This window comes from Euleptes europaea, chromosome 18, assembly GCF_029931775.1.
Source record: "Euleptes europaea isolate rEulEur1 chromosome 18, rEulEur1.hap1, whole genome shotgun sequence".
Taxonomy (NCBI): domain Eukaryota; kingdom Metazoa; phylum Chordata; class Lepidosauria; order Squamata; family Sphaerodactylidae; genus Euleptes; species Euleptes europaea.
The window spans coordinates 21331266-21351232 of NC_079329.1; the positions used below are offsets into that span (position 1 = coordinate 21331266).

The window sequence follows — 19967 nt, forward strand, 5'->3', positions numbered from 1 at the left end:
AAATTTTCCTCCAGTTTAATACGATGGCATTGTGGTCGCTGGTTTCAAGCAATTCAACAACACTGACATCTTGCCCTAGATCTCACTTAAATTAAGCACGGCCCCTCCCATTGTCTATTGCATGACTAAGGTCCTAGTCACAGTAACAACATAAGAACAGCCCTGCTGGATCAGACTAATTGTCTGTCTAGTCCAGCACCTTGTTTCACAAATGGCCAACCAGTTGCCCCGGAGGGTCAATGAACAGGTCTTAGAGGCCTTCCCTTGATGTTGCCTCCCAGCACAGAAATTTAGAGGTTTACTGAATCTAAATATGGTGGTTCCATTTAGTCACCATGGCTAGTGGCCATTGATGGCTCAGGGAGGGGCTGTGGCTCGGTGGTAGAGCATCTGCTTGGCATGCAGAAGGTCCCAGGTCCAATCCCTGGCATCTCCAGTTAAAGGGACTAGGCAAGAAGGTGATGTGAAAGACCTCTGCCTGAAACCCTGGAGAGCCGCTGCCGGTCTGAGCAGACGATACTGACTTTGACGGCCAAGGGTCTGATTCAGTATAAGGCAGCTTCATGTGTTCATGGGCCTACCCTCCACAAATCAGTCTAATCCCCTTTAGAACCAGTGTGGTGTAGAGGTTAAGAGCGGTGGGCTGTAATCTGGAGAATCAGGTTAATTTCCCCACTCCTACACATGAAGCCTGCTGGGTGACCTTGGGCTAGTCACAGTTCTCTCAGAACTCTCTCAGCCCCACCTATCTCACAAGGTGTCTTTTGTGGGGAGGGGAAGGTGATTGTAAGCCGCTCTGAGACTCCTTAAAGGTAGAGAAAAGCAGGATATAAAAGCCAACTCTTCTTGTTCTTTATGCTCATGGACATCACTATGTCCATTGGCAGTGAATTCCACAATTTAATTACTCATCAAGTAAATAAGTATTTCCTTTTGTCCATCCTGAGGCTATTGCCTAGCAACTTGATCAGGTGCCTCCAAGTTCTAGTATTATGGGAGAAAGAGAAAAAGTTATCTTTCTCCACTTTCTCAACTGATAATTTTAAAAATCTCTATCATTTCCCTCCTTAACTGTCTTTTTCTAAACAGGAAAAATCCCAGACTCTTTAGCCTTTCCTCAAAGAAAAGCTCCTCTATCTCCTTAATCAGTAATTGAATGTAGCCAGAGACTGCCCTTATCCTGATGCATATTTAAGCTTATCAAATCAGTTTATGGGTAGCTTGGAATATGATTGCCAACCTCTGGGTGGGGCCTGGAGATCTCCCAGAATTATATATCTCCAGACTACAGAGATCAGTTCCTCTGGAGAAAATGGCTGCTTTGGGGGGGGGGCTATGGCATTATACCCCACTGAGGTCCCTCCCCTCCCCAAACCCCATCCTCCCCAAGCTCCACCCCCCAAATCTCAAAGAATTGTCCAGAGAAGGGCAACAAAGATGGTGAGGGTTCTGGAGACCAAGTCCTATGAGGAAAGGCTGAAGGAGCTGGGGATGTTTAGCCTGAAGAGGAGAAGACTGAGAGGGGATATGATCACCATCTTCAAGTACTTGAAGGGCTGTCATATAGAGGAGGGTGCCGAGTTGTTTTCTGTTGCTCAAGAAGGTTGGACCAGAACCAACGGGTTGAAATTAAATCAAGAGTTTCCGCCTAGACATTAGGAAGAATTTTCTAACAGTTAGAGCGGTTCCTCAGCGGAACAGGCTTCCTCGGGAGGTGGCAAGCGCTCCTTCCCTGGAGGTTTTTAAGAAGAGGTTAGATGGCCATCTGTCAGCAACACTGATTCTATGACCTTAGGCAGATGATGAGAGGGAAGGCATCTTGGCCATCTTCTGGTCACTAGGGGTGTGGAGGGGGGAGGTAGTTGTGAATTTCCTGCATTGTGCAGGGGGTTGGACTTGATGGCCCTGGTGGTCCCTCACAACTCTATGATTCTATGATTCTAATTTCCTAACCTGGAGTTGGCAACCCTACCCCCTTTTAAAATTTAGCTTTCTCCCTGACTCTTTTTCATCATGGAAATGATGCAATTCCTTCTAGGGTTGCCAACTCTGGATCGGAAAATTCCTGGAGATTTGGCGGCAGTGCATAGTTTAAGGAGGGGAGGGAACGCAGCTGGGATCTGATGCCACAGAGTCTGTCCTCCAAAGCTGCCATTTTCTCCAGGGAAACTGATCTTGGAGATCACACGTAATTCTTGAAGATCTCCAGGTTCTACCTTTAGGTTGGCAACCACTGCCAGGCTCCTTTACAATGATAATGTATACAGCAGAATAAGGTACCATGCCATCGTATTTCCTATTACTATGTATGGGTATGAAAGCTGGACATTGAAGAAAGCTGATCGGAAGAAAGTAGATTCCTTTGAAATGTGGTGTTGGAGGAGAGCGTTGCGGATACCATGGGCGGCCAAAAAAAAAAAAAAAATCAGTGGGTTCTAGATCAAATCAAGCCTGAACTGAGCAGAGAAGCTAAAATGACTAAACTGAGGCTATCGTATTTTGGTCACATTATGAGAAGAGTCACTGGAAAAGACGTCATGCTAGGAAAAGTTGAGGGCAGCAGGAAAAGAGGAAGACCCAACAAGAGATGGATTGACTCAATAAAGGAAGCCACAGTCCTCAATTTGCAAGACCTGTCAAAGTTAGGACATTTTGTAGGACATTGATTCATAGGGTTGCCATGAGTCGGAAGCGACTTGATGGCACTTCACACACACACACGCACACACACACAGAGTAAACTATACCATTTCAGTCTGGAGGTTGGAGACACCATTTTTAATGCTCGCTTAAGAAAAACCTCCTGGCGATAAACAGTCCCTTCAGCACATCAGGCAGAAACTGCTCGCTCTGCACCTTACCGTGTTTGTTTTCTGCTTTGCTGGGAGCTTTAAGGTAGCGGAGCTTTCAAAACACGCAACTGTCTCCCTACCCATATGAAGTAGAACAATCCATTCCATCGTCTCATTTTGCTGTGATCTCCAATTCCATTTATGTACAGGTCTTATCTGGACCGCTCGGGATCAGAAGTACTCCGTATTTCAGATCTTTCCATATTTTGGAATATTTTGGAATTTTTGCATATACATAAGGAGATATCTTGGGGAGGGGCCATGGCTCAGTGGTAGAGCATCTGCTTGACATGCAGAAGGTCCCAGGTTCAATCCCTGGCATCTCCAGTTAAAGGGACTAGGCAAATAGGGGATATGAAAGACCCCTGCCTGAGACCCTGGAGAGCTGCTGCCGGTCTGAGTAGACAATACTGACCTTGATGGACCAAGGGTCTGATTCAGTACAAGGCAGCTTCATCTGTTCATGAGATGGGACCCAAGTCTAAACACGAAATCCATTTATCTTTTATATATGTTTTATATATACTTTATACACATAGCCTGAATGTAATTTTAATCAACATTCTTAATAATTTTGTGTACATCGAACCGTTAGTGGCACTGCTAAGGCCTGTGAATAATGCCTGCATGCTGACTCAAAAGGTCCCATTTTCAGATCAGTCTGGGTATCGGATGTCTGGATAAGAGATACTCAGCCTGTTATCAACTTAGGGATACCAGCCTTCAGGTGAGACCTGAGAATCCCCTGGAATTACAGCGCATCTCCAAACGACAGAGATCAGTTCCCCAGGGGAAAATGGAAGCTTGGGAGAGTGGACTTTATGGCATTTTACTCCACTGAGGCCCCTGTCCTCCCCAGGCTCCAACCTGGATCTGGCAACCCTACCCCCCCCCCATTCCCCACCAGTGGCCGAGGTGGACCAGGCAACCCTAAATCAACTGCTGTAACTTCAAATGCATCCAGCGATTCCCTAACCGGATCTCTCCGGTCTTTATTCTAGTATAGATGGTTATTCAGCGTCCGTGACATTTTACGTTTGTTATGGCTGACTTTGACTTCGTTGGGAGCAGTCTCAGATTCACGGATATCTTTTTGCATTTTCCTTTGTTGGCAAGCCTTTCTCCATTCAGTTCTGGCGTCGCGGTACAGTATTGAGTTTCATGCCAAACCCATACTCTGGCAGGACAGAAAGGTAGCTAATACAGAGCACAGTTAGGATCAGAATACAATTTGCTTACGTTAGGAAGCCGCATGACCCGATAGTGAGGTAGGCAGCCAAGAGCCAGTGTCATGGACGGTACCACCAGCGGTCGGGAGGATTCACTCCCATCAGGCCATCGAAGTCATAACATCACTTCCTGCTCGCCCATGCTTACAGTCAGGTTACCCAGCTCTCCCGTAATCCTTTCAGGGCTCCCCCAAGGGAGTGGTGCCCCATTTCTGACCCCCTTCTCTGATTCATCGGTGTTTACATTTGGGTGTGCCAGCACTGCTGTGGTGCCACCAAGTCTCCTCCAAGGGAACAACACCTATATTCCCTTCCAGGCAGTGCCTGGCGCAACTGCCCCTCTTGCCAAGCGCTAGTTATACCCCTCACTTTGGATTTAATCACTTTGGATCTGTCTTGGGGGGGGGGTCCAATCATCTACCACCCTCTGAAAATAAGTTAGCCAGCAAGAGTTCACAGTATTCAATTATCTTCATTGGTGCTACAAAATTCTCAGCTCTGCCCCATAAGAATCAAAGAGCAGGAGAATTAATGTGAGACGCTTCAATGCATTTGTATAAGAAGAAGAGTTGGTTTTTATATGCCGACTTTCTCTGCCACTTAAGGAAGAATCAAACCGGTTTACTATCACCTTCCTTACCCCTCCCCACAACAGACACTCTGTGAGCTAGGTGGAGCTGAGAGAGCTGTGACTAGTCCATGTTAACCCAGCTGGCTTCGTACGTAGGAGTGGGGAAACAAATCCAGTTCACCAGATCAGCCTCCGCCGCTCATGTGGAGGAGTGGGGAATCAAACCCGGTTCTCCAGATCAGAGTCCACCGCTCCAAACCACCACTCTTAACCACTACACCAGGCTATGTGTAAGTATATATAAAGAAGTCAATCCAGAAATAAATGTGGAGACCTTACCTTATTTTGCTTGTATGTTTTTTTAAATTGTATAATTTGATAAAAAGCAACTTAAATCACACATACACACATGCTTCAGTACTATCACCCTAACCATCCAGATTGTCTCAAGCTTATTTTTAGCAAAAACTGCCAACACATTTTCAGGATCTTCTCTTTGTGTGCAGGGTTTAGAGCTCCCTTGGAAGCAAGAGTGGGGAGAGTGGGGAACCCAATCTGACATCCACAAAATTCTAATCAAGCAATTGGGTTCCATATTAGACAGTGAGCCAGGGCCCAAATGTGGCCAACTAGTTTTCCTGCCCTTCTATTTTTCTTTATGTGCTTAATCCTGAATTTAAGGTTTGAGGGGTGAACACTCTAAGACTGAAAGTGGATGGGATGTCTCTCTCTTGCTTTTTAAAAGTTAGTCACCTCTGCCTCCTGTCTCAGTCTTAAACAATCAAAATTAACTGCAAATGCTCCGTGTTCCCTTTCCAAATCCGTTTGTAACTCTGCAATCTTCCGGCATATTGCCCCTCCGTCTTTTAACCCACATAAGACATCACAATAGATCTTATTAATAACTTCAGGCTACACACTACTTTGTTTCCAGAGGTGCTACACAGACGTAAGTACACAGACTCATGCAGGGTTTCACAGATTATCACTCTGGGGATATAGGTAGCGACATCCTCCTTAATCCTACAGTGCTGAGACTCGCTCAGTGGCTCGGGAAGCAAATGTTGCTCTTTACAGTGCCACCTGTGGCTCTTCTGAGAATGGTTCCCCCATGGCACCTGCCCCATGTTCCAGTAAAACAGGTGGTTTCTGTAGAAACTGGAATGATTTCATCATTAATATGGGCCCAAGATAAAACCGCTTAATTTAAAAAATGCAACACAACTTGTCCATGATGATTATATCCATGGTAGTACAGATGTATGGGTTCTATAGATAAGGCTGGGTCAACATACACAACTGAATGAGGTGGTGGAATGGGGCATACCATTGTTGGTAAGTCCTGCAGGGCCCTGGTCTCACTAGAGAGGCTATTCCACCAGACAGGGGCCAGGGCAGAAAAGGCCCTGGTCGAGGACAGCCGGACATTCTTTTAACCCATCTTTCTCCCAAAAAACAGGGCTCAAGGTGCCTATGAACAGATAGTTGGGAGATCCTTCCTGCACTGGGGGTAGCTTTCAGGTGTTGTTGGGGAACTTGCTTGCTTTTTTTTTTCTACTGAACTTCTAAAAAAAGAATGCGTAATCTCTCTCCTTTGCCTGCTTCATATACAGAAACACTGAGGCTTCCAACAGGTTTAAGGAATTTTTAGCTCATCCACTGACCTGCATCTAATCCATTTGTATATTATTACCATTTCAATATCGGTTCCTTTCTGACGGAAATGGGAAATTACTAAATTGTAAGTTAAAGAAGAAGCAAACCGATTTGTTCCGTGGACGATCCAAGCCTGGATCGCTTGACGTTTTCTTTGACATTAAAAGAAAGCGGTCCAGGGGAGGATTTGGATCCAGGAAGTTGAGCTGGTGGTGGTGGCGAGGAGCTTTTTTTAATCCTTTCCCCTATTTCCCCAACAGAAATTGGTAGGCCTCATTTTAATTTGAAAGACAAGGTTGGTAGATCTGTTCAGAACTTTCTCATGTGTAGTTTGGCCCTAAAGCTATCACTTCTTGTTCAATGGAAAGTACATCTCTGATATTTTCGTTTAAATTCCTTATTACAGTAACATGCCAGGAACTAAACAGCCCCAAAACGTTTTAGAAATATACATTCACTTCTGAACTATATCCCCACATAGGATTGCCAGCTCTGGGTTGGGAAATACCTGGAGATTTTTAGGGTGGAGCCTGAGGAGGGTGGGGTTTGGGGAGGGACTTCAATACCATCGAGTCCAATTGCCAAAGCAGCCATTTTCTCCAGGTGAACTGATATCTATCGGCTGGAGATCAGTTGTAATAGCGGGAGATCTCCAGCTAGTACCTGGAAGTTACAATACCAGAAGGGGAGTGGTACCTGGAACACACAGATTCATAAAGTACCACTGTTGCACTGAATAGAATGGTTTATATTCCCAAACGTGATCTCTGCTGAGAAAGGGACATAATTAAGAGAACAATTTGGGAGTAGATTTATGGAAACTGTGAATGTTGGCTATCGCAGACCAGCGAAATAGAGGCTTGAGCACAAAACAGCATGGTCTGCCGATATAAATATAATTAAAATAATTATAAAATATAATTATGAAATAATTACAAAATATAAGTTAAAATTGTGTTACGGTAAAACTATATGGACTGGTGTTTTTACGGGATTTGTGTATTCATGTGTGTAATTTTTGTTGAAAATTCTGTTCTAAAGCAACAGGAGCAAAATCAGAAAGTCAAGATTTTCCTGTGCGGAAGCAACAGACTTCTGATGAAGCTCATGCAATTAGCAAAACCAGGATAAGATTCGCGAAACCTTGTAAACTTGCATAGATTGGTTTGTTGCATCTTGTATAGATTGTTGTGAAACTTGAATCATTTGTTGGAAATCTTGTATAGATTGTTGCGAAACTTGAATCATTTGTTGGAAATCTTGTATAGATTGTTGCAAAACTTGAATCATTTGTTGGAAATCACGTTTGGAAATATAAACCATTATATTCAGTGCATCAGTGGTACTTTATGTATATGAGTGCCTGGAGGTTGGCAACCCTATCCGCACAATTCAAATTTGTCCACTCAGATTAACTCACTAAGGCAGGAGTGGGGAACGTCAGGCCCGGGAGCCATTAAGGCCCGCAAAATCATTTGGTCTGGCCCTTCGTGGGTCCTGGCAGACCTCGAGCTCAGAAGGATCTAAGACTGGCGATCCGCACCCTCCCGCAGACAGGAATAGCCTCTATTCAAGGTGGATGTGAGTTTGTTTTGCTGAGAAAAGGAACCTTTTTTCCCCCTTGCAGAAGAGTCGTTAGCTATGGAGCTGCTAGGACTGCCCAAGAAACTGTGTTAACCCTTTCCCACCCGGGCTGTGGAGAAACGTATTCCCTCTGTACTACAAGAGGGCTGGGGGTAGAAGTGGCGACAATGGAGGGGTTAAAGGGGGCAGGGCCAGAATGCGCGGGGGGGCAAGTTCTTAGCCAGTGTGTCCTCATTTCATCCCTGCAGGCAGAAGTAGCAGGAGCCAGCTGTGTGGAGCTGGAGCAATTCCGGCGTGCGGCTGGACGGCTACACCCGGCTGGTGCAACAGCCCATCCTGTGCCACCAGGTGGGCGAGTGCACTTCTGGTTGGATGCCTGTCTGCTTGCCCGTGCCGGGGGGGGGTCATCTGGGGCAGCTGCCTGCTTGGGGCTTGGTTGGCTAATTTTTAAGTTGATCATTTTGTATGGCCCGCGAATTATGTTATAAATATCCAAATGGCCCTTGGCGGAAAAGAGGTTCCCCACCCCTGCCCTAAGGCTTTCACTGATCGAAGCTGGCAACCTCAAGAAATACCTTTAAAATGATTCCGCAATTACATAGGTGCCCTCGACAGTCACCAAACACACACTTCTATCACAGTACTGGCTATTCTTCTGAGGGGATGTTTTGCATGTCAGCACATACTTCTTGAACGCACTACAAAAACTTAGCTTGTTCGAGAATGGACAAGAAAGGAAAAGAAGCGTATCTCCCACTACCGAGGCAGGGAGCTGTTCACCATCTCCCAAAACATAGCATCTACGCAAGACAAGAGATCTGCAGCAATTCAGCCACAGTGTTTCCTCCCCTGCCTGACTATGTCCTCTTATTGGGCAAAACACAACTTCCCATGCTGAGTTCTTCCCCCTGACTCTGTGAAATGGTGGGGGGCCAGCTCCCCCCAAGACGAAACACCAGCATTTAAAAGACATGCAAGATTCCACGCTATTCCACCGCCTACGTCTATAGCATGTATCTCAATTTGTAAGCTGTCAATGTCTAAAGGATATTAATAGATCACGATGGGTAGCCGCGCTGGTCTGTCTGTAGCAGTAGAAAACAGCAGGAGTCCAGTAGCACCCGAAAGACTAACAAATTTTCTGGCAGGGTATGAGATATCTGAAGAAGTGAGCTGTGGCTCACAAAAGCTCACACCCTGCCAGAAATTCTGATAGTCTTTAAGGTGCTCTTTTCTACTGCTAAAGGATATTAAAAATAACTTGTGATTTGTGAGTAAGAAGTTTTCTTCTCACATTGGTGAGAATGAAATCGAGAGGGGAGCGGACCGGCGGAAGGGAGACTCGATTAAAGCTGCAGTTGAGGTCAACGCTCGGATGACCTGGTTTGATACAGTCCCATCTATGCTTCGGTGTCAAAAATTACCATGCAAAACGAACAAGATGACATTCGTCTCATTCATTCTGCTGGACGACTGTGACTCCTAAGTCCTCCCCCCCGCCCCCGGTTTCACGCCGGACTAAAGGTGCAACTAAATAAGACGCAGGAGACCCATGATCAGGTCTCCTGACATCTAAAGTATCATTTAAAACCAGTCAGGGAAGGGGGTTGATTGCAGCTGTGTTGCCGGGCAATGGATGAAAATAACTCCACCAATTGTACATTTGCCCCAGCACAGAGGGGGGGAAACACTCCTAGGACACACGTATACCAACCAGTAGTTGAGGGCTGCATCTACACAGGAGCATGACAACTTGACCTGGTTATAGTAGCAAGCAGAGTCGGAACAGGTGGGAACGGGGTCCCCGCACCTGTTCCTTTTCTGCCCACTGCTGCTGTGCCCTGCACCCCTGCCCTTCCCCTTTTCCTCCACTGCACATGCGCAAAAGCGCAGCATGACCCAGCCATGCCCTGCACCCCTGCCCTTCCCCCTTTCCTCCACTGTGCATGTGCAAAAGCGCAGCATGACCGGCCATGCCCTGCACCCCTGCCCTTCCCCCTTTCCTCCACTGCACATGCGCAAAAGCGCAGCATGACCCGGCCATGCCCTGCACCCCTGCCCTTCCCCCTTTCCTTCACTGCACATGCGCAAAAGCACAGCATGACCCGGCCATGCCCTGCCCCCCTGCCCTTCCCCCTTTCCTCCACTGTGCATGCGCAAAAGCACAGCATGACCCGGCCATGCCCTGTACCCCTGCCCTTCCCCCTTTCCTCCACTGTGCATGCGCAAAAGCACAACATGACACAGCCATTGCGAAGGCTTCTCCGCAGTCTAGAAATCCCGCTTTCCCTTCACTTTCCCTATCTCATTGCTACCCACATGTGAATCAGATTTATTAGTACGGCATATGCCAGTAAAACATTTGTATCACATATACATGAGATAAAAGATTACATAGATTTTAAAAAGACAATACCTGGTTAAAATTATTGACTAATATATAATAAACTAAAATTCACTAAATATTAAAATTAAACTAAAAAATAATAATGTAGTTGCCATGACCCAACTTTAAGCAGCGGACTTTATATGTGACTGCTAATCAGATTTATGAATACGGCAAAGCCATTAAAATATTCATATCAATTACAAAATAGAATTTAAAGATACAGTATCGCTACCCACATGTGACCACTGTGGACGAAGCAATCCACACCCATTGAAGAGCAACGCAGTTCTAAAGTTGCACCAGAACAGCCAATCTCCTCTGGAAGGCAAGATCTCCCCACAACACAAAATGCACCCCAGACCCGTCGCAGCAATCAGCACATCCATGTTCAAACCAGGAACCCTGAAACTGGGCAGCCCCTCCCCACCGTCCCCAATCCTGACCTGCGGCAGGGCAATGTTGAGCTGGCGCTGGAGGGACTCCTTCTCGTGGCCCAGTTCGCGCAGGCGGAGCTGCGAGGTCGACAGGCTTTCCTGCGTGTCCCGCAGCGTCTCCAGCAGCCTCTCGCGCTCGTTCAGCATGTTGACCATGAGCTGCTCGAAGTTGGCGTCGTCGGCCCCGTAGGCCGAGCCGCGGCGGTTGTCCTCGTTGATGGTCGGCATCACCTCGCACATCATCATGCCAAGTTGGGCGGGGAGGGGCCCCCCGGGGACTCCTCAGGAAGGAAGAGGCGGTGGTGAGGGGAGTTTAGCCCCTGGTCCTGCAAGGAAAGGAGAAATGTCTATCAAATATAGCATAGAACTGGAACCCCAAGAGTTCCCTGGGAGAAGGTTGCAGAAATGGTAGTGGAACACAGGGGACGGAGCAGTGAGGGGATGTGGGTAGGTTGGAACTGGAACTGGTGGTTCCAAGAACATGGGTGGAGATGGAAAACAGAGAGAATCGTAGAACTATGGAGTTGGAAGGGGCCATATTGGCCATCTAGACCAACCCCCTGCTCAATGCAGGATCACCCTACAGCATCCCTGACAAGTGCTTGTCCAGCCTCTGCTTAAAGACTGCCAGTGAGGGGGAGCTCACCCCCCCAGGTAGCTGATTCCATTGTCAAACAACTCTTACTGTTAAAATATTTTTTCCTAATGTCCAGCCGGTACCTTTCTGCCCACAATTTAAACCCACTATTGTGAATCCTATCCTCTGTTGCCAACAGGAAAAGCTCCCTGCCCTCCTCTAAGTGACAGCCCTTCAAATACTTGAAGAGAGCAATCATGTACCGCCTCATCCTCCTCTTCTCTAGACTAAACATTCCCAACTCCCTCAGGCTTTCCTCTTAGGGCTTGGTCTCCAGGCCCCTGATCATCCTTGTTGCTCTCCTCTGCACCCGCTCGATTCTGTCCACATCTTTTTTGAAGCGAGGCCTCCAATACTCCAGGTGTGGCCTGACCAATGCAGTGTACAGCAGAACTATGACATCTTGCGATTTGGATGTTATGCCTCCGTTGATGCACCCCAAGATCGCATTAGCCTTTTTTGTCGCTGCATCACACTGGCTGCTCAAATTTAACTTACAGTCCACCCATACCCCCAAGATCTTGTTCACACACAGTGCTACCCAGAAGAGACTCTGTGGCAATCCAAATCCCTGAGTATTTTGGGGAGAAGAGGGTTGTCTATGGGCAGAGACTGAATCGTGACCCACCAGAATTTAGCTGGCAAGAGACGCAGTGAGCTGGGCCTCCTGGGTTCTCCAGCGCTGGGGAGGGGGACGGTGGCGGGGAAGAGACACTCACAGCAAAGACTCATTGGATCAGGTGACTTGAGGACACATGCAGACATCTCCTGCTAACTTATTACAGATGTAGATTATGGAGTCGGAGATGCTAATGATAGTAAATATTAAATTGTTGCTACCACCCATCCAAGCAAAAATATTGGCTCTGGAACGGCACTGGGTGGGGGGGTTCCTGAGGAAGAAGAGTCAGAGGAAGACAGAACCTGAGATTAAATATGTGGGTGGATAGGGAAAGTAAGCCTCGTCGCAAAGCAGGCATGAGGTTCAACCGGTTCGGGAACTAGAGCTGCCAGAAGCCATCTCAGCTCCACCCTCCCTTTTACTTCCTTTCCCTCCTTTGGAGCGACCGACTTCCTAGAACAACATCTTTCCTACTTCCTCATGTAAGGTTCATTCAGTCTGACCCGGGTTGCAAACGCGGCTGTTCCCTAGGAAGAACCAACTCCTGTCCCATCTTCCCCAGAAACATAGCAGGGGTCCAAACTAAACTTGACGGCGTCCTCATGATAGGCACGACGACACCCTCTCTCATTTAGTTTGGTCATGAGGAAGATATAAGAAGAGTAGTTAGGGTTGCCACTCTCCAGGCGGTGGCGGGAGATCTCCAGAAATACCAATTGGTCTCCAGGTTACAGAGATCGGTTCCCCTGGAGAAAATGGCCACTTTGGAAGGTGCACTCTATGGCATTATACCCCACTGAAATCCATCCCTTCCCCAAACCCCACCCTCCACCCACTAAATCTCCAGAAATTTCCCAGACCAGAGCTGGCAACCCTATGTGCAGTTCATGCTCTGTGCTGCCCCCACCCTGAGGCAGCGTGGCCTAATGGCCATGGACCTGCTGAATCCAGATTCAAATCCCAGCTCGATTGGAACAGGGGCTGGGTGGCTTTAGACAATCAGGATGCCAGCCATAGTTTCTCAACTCCATCAACTTGGTATATAGGGTTGCCAGCTCCGGGTTGGGAAATACCTGGAGATTTTGGGGGGCGGAGCCTGAGGAGGGCGGGGTTTGGGGAGGGGAGGGACTTCAACGCCATAGGGTCCAATTGCCAAAGTGGCCCGTTTTCTCCAAGTGAACTGATCTCTATCGGCTGGAGATCAGTTGAAATAGCAGGAGATCCCAGGGTGGATTACAAAAATGCACGAATTTGCAACACTGTTGAGACTAACCAATTTGGTTAGAAGAAAGCCGATTGATGAATATAAGCACAGATGGCAACCGTTTTATGAGAGATATGCTCGAAAAAATAAACTTAAGATCTGAGAAAATACGAAAAGTTATAGATGAGAGTTGAGAGGTTGTGTTAAGTGTCAACATGAATACAATACGTTTATCAATAATAAGGTTGATAAATAACAACGAAAGTCTAAGCATATAATATTTGGGAAGCAATTATAGTTTATATATATATCCTGGGGTTGAAATAATTTGAACAGTATTGAACTAACATGAATCGAGTAGAATAGCAGTAACCAGAGGGTCAAATACTGAATTTTAAAATGTGGGTATTTGGAAGGGGATGTGAATAAAAGGTTGGGTTGCACTGAGCATGGACGAGAAATGTATTGATACCCTTTCCTTCTTTCTGTATCCCCTAAAAATCAATTTAAAAAAGTAAAAATAAAATTAAAAAAGAAATAGCAGGAGATCTCCAGCTAGCACCTGGAGGTTGGAAAACCTCTCGGTATAACATTTTACATTTGCATGCCATTTGTAGGGGTTCGAAGACCTTTGCGGACATCATCACGGAAACTATACCGTGTCCGTGACCTTCCGCACAGTTCCAAAGGGCAAGCAAGATTTCAAAAGGGCAATCGCCGCTTGGGCATGCACAGGGGCTCTCTTGGCCTCACGCCAGCTGCGTTTGCAGGCTCTGCTGGGACTCAGCCTTTTTTCCTGTCCAACAACATGTCAGGCGCTGCACAGAAGACAGCCAACGCCGTCTCTGCCCAGGAGGCTCACGCTCTTCCTCTCCTCAGCCGTGGGAGGCAAGGCCAAGGATTGACAGGCGGTACAGTGAGGACAACCGAGAGGAGGCAGAACAAGGGAGAGGCAGCGCTGTAGGCCAGGCAGGTCTCCAAGAGGAAAGTGAGCTCGACAGAAGGGCTCTTTGTGCACGGTTCTCGGGGAAGGCAATTCTTAGGGACTGTGGAATCTCCTCCCTGATCCCCTCTCGCGGATCCCCTCTCATGCCCTGCCTGAAAAGGTCTGTCCCCCAATAGCCCTGTTGAGAAGTGACAGTGAAGGCACCTACAATCCATGTAAACTGGTTTTTCTTTATACGTGCATTCAGGAATTCTCATGTTACATTCATAATAATAATTTAGTAATACGGTCACTGACCAGCAAAAAAAACCAACGCTCATGTTACATTCAACGCTCTACGACTGAATGTTTGATTTAAACCCTGCATTTATCCATTGGTCAAGTAATAGAATCATAGAGTTGGAAGGGACCACCAGGGTCATCTAGTCCAACCCCGTGCACAATGCCGGAAATTCACAACTACCTCCCCCTCAAACCCCCAGTGAACCCAACTACATGCCCAGAAGATGGCCAAGATGCCTTCCCTCTCATCATCTGCCTAAGGTTATAGAATCAGCATTGCGTGACCATGCATTGGCTCTTACTTACTACCAGATAGGGTTGCCAGGGGAGAACGATATTATAAGCCATTTCTGATCCCTCACTGGGGAGTAGAGAGTGGTATAATTATCTAAGTAAATTTTGGTATCCTGTCATTACTCCAAGGAGATTAGGGGGACACACATCAGTCTCCCCCCTTCCGTTTTAATCTCACAGCAATGCTGTGAGGGGGCTTAGGCTGAGAAAGAGAAGCTGGCTCAAGGTCACCTAGGGTTGCCAACCTCCAGGTACTAGCTGGAGATCTCCTGCCATTACAACTAACCTCCAGCCGATAGAGATCAGTTCCCCTGGAGAAAACAGCCGCTTTGGCAATTGGACTCTATGGCACTGAAGCCCCTCCCCTCCCCAAACCCCACCTTCTTCAGGCTCCACCTCAAAAATCTCCAGGTATTTCCCAACCCGGTGCTGGCAACCCTAAGGTCACCCCATGAGCTTTGTGCTGTGCAGGTCTACGAAGTCAGGTTTCCCCAATCCTGATTCAATATTCTAACACCAGCATTCACTGGGTATCCCCCATGGTTGTTTAAAGACAGGCCGGACCCCAGTTTGACTGACAGATCCCTATATAATGGGTAGGTTTATACACATCTCTTCCGCAAACATGTGCGTACACACACACTTCATTGGCAAATGACGGTTGGCCATTCCAGGTCAGGAAAACAGTAGGAGGGGAATTCTTGAACCCCCTCATGATATAGTCCATCACACAGCGGCATGGTGTAGTGGTTACGAATGGTGGTTTGGAGCGGTGGACTCTAACCGTGTAGGCCAGGTTGGTTTCCCCACTCCTCCACATGAAGCCAGCTGGGTGACCTTGGGCTAGTCACAGCTCTCTTCGAACTCTCTCAGTCCCACCTACGTCACAGGGCGTCTGTTGTAAGGAGGGGAAGGGAAGGCGATTGTAAGCGGGTTTGATTCTTCCTTAAGTGGTAGAGAAAGTTGGCATATAAAAACCAACTTTTCTTCTTCTTCTACCTGTAGGCCTATTTTTCAAGTAACAAACATAGCTGGGAGCTCCATTCATGGAACTCCTATGACCTTACGTAGCTGATCTTTAAGTTGCCAGGCTAGGGAAGAAAAAAAGGGAGGCATAATGTCAAATTCTAACCTTACCAATGCTCTTTTCTTCACACACACACACCCAATTGGCACTGGGGGGGACTAGAAAGCTCTTCTCATTGGCCCTGAGTGGTTTGACTTAAGGGCCTCCATTTGCAAACATTACGCCCACTCCCCTCCCGTTCTTCTTCAAGTTGCCTTCCAGGAAAATCAGTCGCTGAACAAAAACTTGCACGGTCCCTTCCTCTCACAAATAGCCATCCAGACCCACATTTGGTAGACATACGTCTTCCCCCACTCACCTTATACAAACGTTTGTCCAAGCAAGACATTGGTTTGTACATTCATGGGTCCCGACCCATAGATATCAAGATCCACACAGGTGCTCTCTCTCTCACACACACACAGTCTTAATCATCTCATCTGTTCTATGGCAGGCTATCCAACGCCGAAATTATTCTGTGGGCTCTCCATAGAAGCACTGCCAGGGAAAGGAATGCCATAAACACACCACTCCGTTGTTAAACGCCATTAAGTCTTAATATCCAACTTAAGTATACTCCCCAGGTGTTTGAAACCACAAGCAACACCCATGGCTTCCAGTCTGCTCTCCAGTTACCCAATTTAAACAAACATGCTCGAGGAGAGCTGTAACTCAGCGATAAAACACTCGCTGTCCATACAGAAGGTCCCAGATTCGATCCCTGGCATCTCCAATTAAAAGATCTCAGGCAGCAGAGCTGGAGAAAGTCCTCTGTCTGGGGCGAAAACACATGGTCGCTTTAGCCTCCTTTATTCCCTGTTTCAGCCAGGATTCAGGAAGGATCGAACGCATGTGTTTTCGCCAAACATGCGTTCAATCCTGGCTGAATCCTGGCCGAAACAGGGAATAAAGCAACCATGCATTTTTGACCAAGGGAGTCGCTGCCGATCATAGAAGACAATACTGAGCTAGGCAGCATAAGGCAGCTTCATAGGTGAGGTAAGAATTATATTCCTGCTGCAGTGGGTAGTTATTGCATGCTGATCTCTTTGGGAACAGAGGCACACAGAGACATGGCTGAATATTTAAATAAGAGGGTCGCTGGGTGGAAATCACACCCACTGGAAACCACGTTCCTAGACCCAAAGGCCCTTCCTGTAAATCCCAAGGAACTCTCTTCTCCTCCAGCCAGCTTGAGGAAACAGAATGAGATTTGGGCTTCAGAGTCCAACCCTGCCATCTCCCTCTTTGGGTCTGGCTACATTCAGTCTTATTAAACAAAGCCAAGATGCTCCTTCCCCCCAGAATTTCAAGGCACAGATTATTCCAAGAGGAATCATTAGCATTTCATTTATATCACACCTTTCTTCCGACACGGAACTGAAGGAGGTATTCATAGGGTCACAGAACGTCTCCCATACAGACAGTGAGCAGACGCAAGTCTGCTCAGTACTTACTATGCGCTCTCAGACTATACCCTGAAATCACAAGGAAGATGAATTCCACAGCCTGGGAAAAGAAGCCAGCTGAGCTTGTACTAGATGCTTCGGAATGAATAAAATAACTCTCGCCTATGACACGGCTTGGTCCTATGATTGATAGCAAGCACTAGGGCTGAACCTTTCAGGAATCCTGGCTTAAATGAAGCCCTGCATATAGACAAATGTAAATCCGTGGAAGTCAAAGGATTTATAGGTGTTTCTCGGTGTGTTCTGCTGCCCCTTTCCAAGCAATGCACACTGCAAGGCCCCCAAAGCAGGAAAAGAAACTCCAGGAACCCTCAAATTTTTGCACGCTGAAAGGTACCGTTCCAAGGACTGTGTAGGCCTACAGTCATTCCTGCATCTTCAAAAGATACTGAGACCCACACGTGGTGATGTGGCAGCTGGTGCAGACATGGGCTGGATCCAGCCAGCTTTTTTGTTCAGTCTCACCCCATCTCCCTCTTTATTACAGCCACTGTCCCACATGGCTTTTGTCCATGCAGGTCCCATGATTCCCCCAGCATAGTTTTTGGAGGGGGTCAAAGGGGATCCTTCTCCATTTTGTACCATTCATAACATGTAAACAGATGGAAGCATTCATGAAACGGTCAGACTTTGGGGACCATGGAACACAGGCACTAGAACTATCTGCTGTATATGCATACTATGTAGGGTTGCCAGGTCCCTCTTCACCACCAGCGGGAGGTTTTTTTGGGGCAGAGCCTGAGGAGGGCGGGGTTCAGGGAGGGACTTAAATGCCATAGAGTCCAATAGGCAAAGTGGCCATTTTCTCCAGGTGAACTGATCTCTGTCGGCTGGAGATCAGTTGTAATAGCAGGAGATATCCAGCTGGTACCTGGAGGTTGGCAACCCTAACACTACGGACCAGCATATACTCAATCCTGTACATGATTTACTCACATTTGCAGATGAGAAGTAGTGAGATCCTGAGATATTCCCGCATAGAGCTATGGATATTGAGCCTGAAAGAGGTACTAAGGCCAAAGCATGCATATATACATGCTCTGTGGCTCTCTCTCTCACACACCCATACACAAACACAGCTGAATATAAAAACCCCTGGTGCCCAAATCAAACACTTAATACTAGATGTTATAAATATCTAACCTGTGCAGATGCCCCAAATACACTTATCCAGTGCCAAGAAAAATGAGCAGATACTGTGAAGATCTCACAGATTTTTTTAAAAAAGCATGCTTCTAGTCCTCATAGTTACAGTTTAGTAACCAAGGCAGGGCAAGAAAGAGGTATTTTAGTGGTGTCCTTGTTCCAGTCATAAACACCACCCTTTCTGCTTGTCAACTCAGACTCTGCTGTCAATCACTCCACATTATTTGAAGACTCCTCATCTCAAAAGAGAAGAAAAAAAATCAGTAAAAAAGAGCATTAGGGTAAAACTACACATTATGAACGGCTCAGTGACCCCTCCCAACTTCAACAAAATGCCGCCGTTTAAAAGGGGAGGCAGATATAAGGGGAGATTCCCCCCACCCACTGAGAGCCAGTGTGGTGTAGTGGTTAAGAGAGGTGGTTTGGAGCGGAGGACTCTGATCTGGAGAACTGGGTTTGTTTCCCCAATCCTCCACATGAGCGACGGAGGCTAGTCTGGTGAACCGGCTTGGTTTCCCCACTCCTACGCATGAAGCCAGCTGGGTGACCTTGGGCTTGTCACAGCTCTCTTAGAGCTCTCTCAGCCCCACCTACCTCACAGGGTCTCTGTTGTGGGGAGGGGAAGGTAAGGTGATTGTAAGCCGGTTTGAGTCTCCCTTAAGTGGTAGAGAAAGTCGGCATATAATAACCAACTCTTCTTCATGTATAAAAGCAGCTCGTGAATGACCGTTTTTGGTAGGGAAACTGTATAAGGAGATAGTTCCAGATGGGTAGCCCTGTTAGCCTGTAGTGATACAACAGAATTGGAGTCCATAGCACCTAAGAGACCAACAAATCTTCCAGGGTATAAGCTTCTGTGACTCAAAACTCCCTTCGTCAGATACCAAGGAGAAAGAATTAAATAGCACCCCCCCTTCACACGCACACCATCCTCTTTAAATAGCAGTCCCTGCACCTGCATTCTGTTAAAAAAAAGTTAGGGGGGAAATAATCACGGAACTATGCATAGCACATAATAGTTCATCCTGTGCAAAAAATCTGTATCTTTTTAGAAGAAAACATGGAATTTCACCAACGTTGCACCCATGTACTCAGCGCCACTAATGTTCTTGCATGCTCCTGGGATTGGAATGGGGAAGGGCTGTGGCTCAGTAGTAAAGCATCTGTTTTGCATGCCCGAGGTTCCCAGTCGAGTCCCTCACATCTCCAGCTAAAGCATCTCAGGTGACTCATGCAGGGAAACACCTGCCAGAGACCCTGGAGAGCTGCTGCCACTCAAGAGTTGACAGAGCTGAGCTACATGGACCGGTGGCCATTGGTCCATGTACATAACAACTTCGTAGGCACAGTGGTGGTGTTTACATGGGCAGCTTTGTTCACCAGAGCTCAAGATGGAAGTGCAACCCAGACAAATTCTTACCCCAAGGGAAGTCCCCGCCAAACCCACGGGCCATGTGGCTTGCAACTAGCAAAGGTGTCCAGGTTATGCAAGGAGAAGTCAGCACCAATGGGTTGGATCCAGACTAAACTGGCAGTTACCACCAGTTCCCCTTTCTCACCTGAGAACACCTCTTGTGATATTCCTC

At 47.1% G+C, this 19967-nt stretch overlaps 1 protein-coding gene across 10 annotated transcripts in view; it reads right to left on the reverse strand.

Moving 5' to 3' along the window:
• Window positions 1–11021, reverse strand: part of PPFIA3 (PTPRF interacting protein alpha 3) — a 58296-nt gene extending 47275 nt beyond the window's left edge. For all 10 annotated transcript variants that reach the window (XM_056863124.1, XM_056863122.1, XM_056863123.1 and 7 more), the window contains exon 1: window positions 10725–11021. In XM_056863124.1, the coding sequence (XP_056719102.1) occupies window positions 10725–10961 (237 nt within the window). In that variant the 5' untranslated portion in view covers window positions 10962–11021. The remainder of the gene's footprint in view (window positions 1–10724) is intronic.
• Window positions 11022–19967: the final 8946 nt, after the last annotated feature.